This window comes from Acromyrmex echinatior, chromosome 3 (assembly GCF_024713525.1).
Source record: "Acromyrmex echinatior isolate Ae372 chromosome 3, ASM2471352v2, whole genome shotgun sequence".
NCBI lineage: Eukaryota > Metazoa > Arthropoda > Insecta > Hymenoptera > Formicidae > Acromyrmex > Acromyrmex echinatior.
The window spans coordinates 6,012,676-6,020,466 of record NC_141854.1 but is presented as its reverse complement, the minus strand read 5'-3'; the positions used below and the strand labels follow the sequence as shown (position 1 = coordinate 6,020,466).

The 7,791-nt window shown below is 27.3% G+C and overlaps 1 protein-coding gene and 1 long non-coding RNA gene across 7 annotated transcripts; one reads left to right on the top strand and one right to left on the bottom strand.

Annotated features, from left to right (window-relative positions):
- Window positions 1-560: 560 nt before the first annotated feature.
- LOC105151499 (2',5'-phosphodiesterase 12) lies at window positions 561-4,129 on the bottom strand. Of its 5 annotated transcripts, none has more exons than XM_087404565.1 (8): window positions 3,917-4,129; window positions 3,459-3,708; window positions 2,666-3,213; window positions 2,386-2,525; window positions 1,829-2,115; window positions 1,598-1,753; window positions 1,322-1,442; window positions 561-1,175 (listed from the first exon to the last, which is right to left on the bottom strand). In XM_087404565.1, exons 2-8 carry the CDS (start codon window positions 3,636-3,638, stop codon window positions 913-915), a joined length of 1,695 nt encoding a protein of 564 aa, XP_087260691.1. In that variant the 5' UTR covers window positions 3,639-3,708; window positions 3,917-4,129; the 3' UTR covers window positions 561-912. The 5 variants fall into 5 exon arrangements, with proteins under 5 accessions (XP_087260691.1, XP_011063533.1, XP_011063534.1 ...); XM_011065231.2 differs by having other exon boundaries at window positions 3,459-3,669; XM_011065232.2 differs by having other exon boundaries at window positions 3,459-3,656.
- A 41-nt stretch (window positions 4,130-4,170) lies between these two features.
- LOC147910160 (uncharacterized) lies at window positions 4,171-4,984 on the top strand. 2 transcript variants are annotated; one of them, XR_015544591.1, is made up of 3 exons: window positions 4,171-4,298; window positions 4,383-4,495; window positions 4,820-4,984. It is a non-coding gene; the product is annotated as an uncharacterized LOC147910160 (long non-coding RNA). The 2 variants fall into 2 exon arrangements; XR_015544590.1 differs by lacking the exon at window positions 4,171-4,298 and having other exon boundaries at window positions 4,305-4,495.
- Window positions 4,985-7,791: the final 2,807 nt, after the last annotated feature.

The following is a 7,791-nucleotide window of genomic DNA, read 5'->3' as shown; positions in this document are numbered from 1 at the left end:
GAGAGAAACGAGAGAGGACATGAGGGCTTTTTTTCCTATAATCACAAAATGTCCCTGCGCGTTACTGCTCTCTAAAGAAGTGGATGTCAACTACACAACAATATCTATTTTTTACCTGATGGAGATAGCTTTTGTCTACAAATCGATTGCCTATAATGGCTGCGTTCAGAAACGTCGCTCGGATGCCTCCGATGTCTTGGAATCATCATCTGTCCTTGTTTAATATTTAATGTAAGTAAGGACAGATGATTCCGAGACATCGGAGGTATCCGAGCGATGTTTCCGAACATAGCTATTTTGTATACAAAATATTTTATAAGTAAAAATGTTGTACAAATGTATAAGCATGAATTTATGTATTTTATACATATTTTATATTAAAAAGTCTTTAAGTCTATTTTTGTATTGTATCTGATTACTTTGTATATTATAATTCTTTCTTTATATTCTTTTTATTTTGGTATCAAATAAAAACACACACACACACACACACACATACACACGCACGCACGCATACCATATGTAATAATACATAATGAAAGAAGTAGGTAATCTAAATATTATAATAAAATTTTTTTTTATGTTTTCTTTTTAACTTCAGATATTTGATATACAGTATAAATTAATCTGGCAATATTACGAAAAACATATTCATTTTTAAATAATGAAAGACGGGATAAATAATTCAGATATTGTAGAATTATCCAAGCTTCGAGCGCTTAAAAATAATAAATTTCACAATGATGCGAGAAGAGAAATTTTATAAACACTTTTGTAAACCTTGATGATGACTACAAACATTTTTTTTGTATATTTTCTCACATATGTGAATGTAGACAGATTTAATGATTACATGTTTAATTATATACTATAGATATTTTAGAGATATCATTTAGTAATTTTCACAATTTATTATCCTTTCAATTTTAAATCAGCGCATAAAGATATATGATCACTGGGAAACACCACGGACGGCAAACCTGTATGAAGAGTAAGTTCTTCCTTACTGGGCATCGGAACCACTTGTTCTACTTCGAACTTGTCTCTCTCATAAAATATGTAGTCTAGACAGGCAGAGAATTCTGGCGTATAGTTTGTATATTCCGGCACGCCGCAAGCGCTAGACATGCAAAGGTCCTGTCTTAAGGATATGTTTTTTACAGTTTCCTCAGTATCTAAAAAAAAACCACAATTTTTCTTCTCATTTCATGAGACGTACTGATTTTGGTTGCATCAGGTTGAATAACAAAATAAGCAGACAACGAAATTAGAAAGAAACAAGCTTTCATAAACTGATAGTAAATTAAAGAAAGTCACTCACTACTTTTCCAGTCTTCGCAAGTTTCTGAAACGTAATTCTTCGTTATCAATTGATAAATGCCGCATTCCGGCACACTGTTAAAATCCCCGCAAAATATCACGCTCACGTTACATTCGGGATTCTGTCAACATGCATGACAATTGTTAATAAATTGTAATATAATAGAGACTTTTTTATAAGATATATATGATTTGCGAAAATGTCAAAATATTATTTCTAAATATTTTTCTGAATATATTTATGAATGTAAAAGGTTTTTATTGGAGAAAAATCTACTTCTTTTTGTATTCTTTTCGCGACATCGTGTAGGTATGTAATTGCATAATATCCTTGCAACAAACGTATATGATCCGCATCAGGTTTAAAGTATAAATGCGTGTTGCCGACTACCAAGATTTCAGATCGGTTCTCTTTCGATCGTAACGTTGTTACCTAAATCATTGCTAACGTTTATCCAATGAGTATAATATATCTACTTAAAATCCTAATTATATCATAAGTAATTACCTGAATGGTTGTATTTCTACTCAAAAATCTTTCTTTCATTTTGTCATTGTCGATTTTAGACCAGATGGCAGCAAATTTAGGTAAATCAACATTTTGAGCTATTATGCTGCGTTCAAATCCTAATTGTTCGAATCTATCTTGATTGAAAAATGTGGCGAGTCCTTCATTAACTTCATTCTTTGTAACGAACACACCGTTGTAATTCAACATGTACAAAGAAGGCAATAAATCATATTCGAATATATTTTTATCTACCTCTTGCAAGCAAATTATATCACTATTAAAACCTACAATAAATTCATCAATATTAAAATTACGAAAATGACTATAAATTGTTGCTATTGCTTCATTCAATAACTTAATAACATTTTGTTTTAATATTAAAAAATTTCGGAAAGTTTCGTCAGTTTTATGAACAATATGTAACTATTGTAACTAATATAAATTTATTAATTTATTTTATTAATTTTATTTTTTTATATAAAAATAATTTAAAATATTTTGCGTTTTTAATAAAACGATTTAAATAACTCATATAGATTATATTTATCACTCACCTATTATTTCTTTAAGTATCAACTGTTTTCTGTAATCCATATCTAACGCATACTGTGGACAGTATGGGAATAATACATCTTTAGAAAAATCAGAATCGGCATATGTATCTGCCAGTATATTATAACTTATTACTCTGAAACTTTTTTTCCTTGTTTAATATAATAGTTTGCAAGTAAAATACTTAGTACATGTCATATTAATATATGTTATATTACATATAATACAGATTCTTCCAATACTTTATTCTTTCGAATTTATCATCTTTTATGAGTACCGTACCTCCTATCCAATAATTTATGTTTTGTAAACTGATGTCGAATATCGAAAGGACATTCTCCAGGACCGGCTTCCACGACATTTTTTGACTGTATTTCCATCCTAGAACCTGAATCTGACTCATTCCGAGGTTCACAGCTAATTTTCAAATGATGACCAATATCAGTCACGCTGGGTACATATAGATATCCATTACCTACATGTGTCCACGAATTTGGTTTGTTAAGAGAATCGTTTCTGTACCAGTCAAATATCGATCGCTTCGTGTCAGTATATAGTGATTCAAATTTGGATGGATAAGTCGGAAAACCTGCCAATATGCATGATGGTAACAAAATTTTGGTGATATAAGGTGCATTTCGTTTTACTAAGAAGGTCTTTTCAAAAATGACCAGTTTTAGTTCTGCAGAATCCTGCAAAAGGCTTTCACACAATGTATCACCATCCACTTTGACATCATTTTTGAGAAGCATAATCTTTCCAGTATTCACATTGTCTTTTGTCAAATTAAGTACCTCACAAGCAGCATTTTTCTTCTTTTTCCTTTCTATCTACAGAAAAAATTTTTATTTCTCTCAGATATTTCTTTTTTAAAGTTTATCTCTGGAAATATTAATTCTTTAGATTTCAATACCTAATTTGTTTAAAATTTGTATGAAAAATTTTACTTTGGATTTTTATTTTTTGTTTAGAAAAATTTTTTGTAGTATACACTTACAGTTATTCTATTAAAAATAATATAACATAAAAAATCTAATAACAAGGAAAAAGAAAAGAAAACAAGAAGAAAACTCACTTTTTTATTTACAATCTTGCAAACGTTGGTTTCGACTCTATTGAGGAAATTGTTCACACTTTCCATAATTTGTCTGGAAAAGTTGAACTGACGATCGATGTTCGTCATCTCGTCCACATAGCGAAATGAGATGTCAAATGTATCGTTGCCTTTATCGTAACGGAGAAATGCCTCGTTCATCTTTAGTATCTGTTTCGCCTGAAAGTGCTTACTGCGATACGACGTAAGGATTGGTGAAATTAGGTGAATTCTGTGCACAAGCAATTTAGCCGCGAATGTATTTCGCATTATAACTAATTGTAATTCATTTGGTCTGGAAATATCATACAGAGATTTTTGAGACATAAAATTAGCTACTAAAAAAATATTTTTAATTTAATTTAATTATTTAAAAAAATCATTACAAATCAGAGTGTGCGTAAAGTAATTCAGGAAAATGTGTTTGAGGTTATAAATACCTTTGCGGTGTTCTACACGTGCGATAACCATGTAGATAAATCTAACATAACTTTGACGAAGATACTCCGCTGTTACATTTCGGAACAATTTTTGAGGTTTATCGACTTGCTGATCAGCTGCATCAATCGACCGGTATTACAAATCAGTAAAGTCAGTTTTGTATCGATAGATATTTGTAAAGATTATATTAATTTTAGGTAGGTTAGATGGCGCCATAAACACTATTACTATAAAGAGCCTATAATCAGAGTGGCGTCATACGAGAGATGACATCATATTTTAGCGAAATTCTACGAGAGAGAAAGAGATATACGGTTTCAGTCTATCCAACAAACTGTCAGTTTTAAGTGCAACAGCATTGAATGACATAGATACGTAAAGGTACATTGATAAAAATAAAATTATCGAAATTATTTTAGAAATATGGATGTATAATACTGTTTTGTAACAATTTATTAAAAAAAGGATATGTTATGAAAATAATTCCGAAAGACACAGAACGCCGAATGAATTGGTTAAAGAGTATAAATGGCAAATATAAAAATTGGACACCGTCAAAAAATTCATCTGTATGTGAGGTAAAGTAATTTATTCTTTATAAATAATGTATTTAAAATATTAAAATAAAAATGTAACATAAAATATACACAGATTAATTATAATATCTGAAGACGATAGTGTCTTGGCACTAAATATATGTATAGTCATCACATTGGTTACGAATTTAATTCTTTCTCTTTTTGTCATAATTTTTTCAATTATATATCATTGTGAGTCTAAATCAAATAATATGATAATTACGATATTTAATATATTATTATAATATTTTATGAAATGGTATATATATATATATATATATATAATATTTTTCTGAATTTTTGATTTCTTTTATATTATTACAGATGCACTTTGCTCCTAAAATGTAGGAACAGAGAATGGATAATAAACTAGCGTATTTAATAACGCAAATAATGTGCAATAAATAACGTTTTGTATAAAGTAATGTGCAATATTACAAAATGTACAATATTGCAATAGTACAAAATAAATGAAATTTTATAATAAATAATATATGTAAAAGTTTTATCATTTTATATACAATATTTATTTATTATCATTTTTGTTACAATTTTTGAGCATGAATTCAAAATTTAGAAAATAATGCGTTTAAAAAACTAGAGGGAATGGCTAAAACATGGCGGACCACAAGTGATACCCGTGGCGTCACTCTGATTGTAGGCTCTCTACCCCATTTTTATTCTTATAATTATATTTACAATTTGCAATTTGAATAAAGTTAGAACTCTTCTAATTGTATAAGCAAACTACATTTAATTTAAAATTGTGAAGAAAATTTATATGAATAAAAATGAATCAACCTTAGAGGCTCTCCACCACCCCCGCCAATTTTTAATGGCGATCATCTTTTCTTTGTAAGTATATTCCCCCGTAAAAAAACGAGTTACTAATAAATTTAGTCGGTTTTTGCCGGTAAGTATGTTTTAAATTTATTTTTTAATTTTATATTATTTTAATTTTTTAATTTTTTCTCTCTTTTTTTCTTTAATTATTTTATTATAATATATTTCGCTAAAATCATATTGCATTATGATTAGCGAAATACAATAAAATAATTAACAATTACATTGCATAGCTTTTTAATATTATCTTTTATTGTAATCCTTTAATAATACAATAATTATTTACAATACAATGTATAATAAAAAATGTCGTTCGAAATACAATAAGAATTATATTATAGGAGCACAATTAACAAAATGTAATAATGAAGTATTATACGAAAATATCGAAAATACATACGATAACACAAATTTTCTAAATCAATGTTTAATGAAATATTGATAAATGTGGAATAAAAATACTAACAACAATTAGATCGTATTTACTATTAATTATTAATTTGCGATTATATTATAAAACTTATTAATATCGTGATAAAAAGTCATTAATACATTTACGACAAGACTTTCATCGCATTTAAGATAATTATCCCGATAATTTGATCAAAGTCCCTTCACGTTGTGATAAAGTTAGTATCCGATATAAAGAAGAAAAAAATCTTCATAGAAAAGCGAACTTGATATATTCTGATTCCACGTCAAATTCATAAGATCCATTCGCAAAAAAAAGTTAAGCAATGTCAAACATCAGCGGTCTTATTACAGAAGGATGTGAATTCCAAATCTTTCAGATCACTTATGATAGAAATATTTTTGGTAGCATCTTAATTACATTTTTATTGCAATTATAATATAATATCAAAATTTGCGAGGAAATTATATGTTCTACCACACATTACTACAAATCATCTCTTATTAAAAATAAAAAGATAAAATGATTTCCTTATGGAATGGTGATTACGAAGGAATATATTTAATAGTAATAAAATACATGCATTATTGTAATTTTTTATATGTATGAATACAAAAGTATTTCGGGTACCAACTATTCGAGATAAATCGAACTTGATAATAACGAGATTTTAAAGAACTAAGTATGCTTTCTGAAAAATTTGTTATTATATATAAAATTTAACAATCTTTTTTTTCTACATTTTCCCAAAATTTTAATTATTAATACCTCGCTAATATAAAGGTATCCATTCGACTTATCTCGAATTTTTTGTATCCACACATTCTTAATTAAATTCATGTAATCACGATATCATTGATAAAAGAACACAAGGTATTTTGATAAAAAAATTATCTAAATCAACAAAAATCAAAACTTGTTAAATATAATCTCGTAATAAAGGGTATTTTTTTAAGCCCGATAGATTTTTTTAAGCCCGATAGAACTTAAAATTGTAAAAACTAACACAAAAATTAAATTATAATCAAAAAATTTTTTTTAGTCGAAAGATCAATGCATAGCATTAACATTTGAAAATGATTTCGGGCATATGGCCATCACGGCTGTTTAATTTAATTTTTTATTTTATTTTTTACAATTTCAAGTTCTATCGGGCTTAAAAAAACACCCTTTATATCTGCATGTATTTTATCATAGAAAAATATATATAATATATATATATAATATACAAAATATATATAAATTAATAATTAACAATGTTCTGGAATGGCGGGATGTCTCCAATACCTAAAAATGATTTTAAAATAACAGTTAAAAAATTAAATATATACATTCGTAATCATATTTTTTTGTTAGAGTAATCATCGAAAAATAAGCAAATTATTTATATAAAGCTTAAATTTATTTATTTAACAATTTGGATTTAAAAAAATAATCATTATATGTATATACATACATTAATTATACAATATAATATTAAATTCGTATTGTTATTAAAATATAATACTATTACTAACATTATTATTACTAGTGGGAGAACATTTAATAAAACAAAAAAAGCGACGAAAATTGTATGTTCAAGTATACTACTAAATTAATTTCGTAACTTGATTTTAAAATATATAGCATATAATTGTCTGACTCATTGACAAAATTATTACTTCCAGTGCAAGACAAGAAAACTCGGGATTAATTCCGATCCTGTACAAGAATTTCCAACAAGATACCAAACTAGACTTTGCGAATGGACTTTACAGAAAGCGACGAGGAATAAGTCTTTATATGATATTGTAAAAATAATTTCGACTTTCTATCGGTACAAATCACGCATTCACTGCATCAACATATAACATCCACTTGACGCAAGGGACAGCGATGAGGCTTTCGTACATAATAAATTAATATTTGTAATTTTTTAATATTAAAAATATAAATGTAAAAAACAAATAAAAAATTAATATTTAACCTATATTACCTCAGTCAAAGCTCGAATCTTTACTGACTTATTTAATAAATTAAATAGACGAAAAATTGACGATTA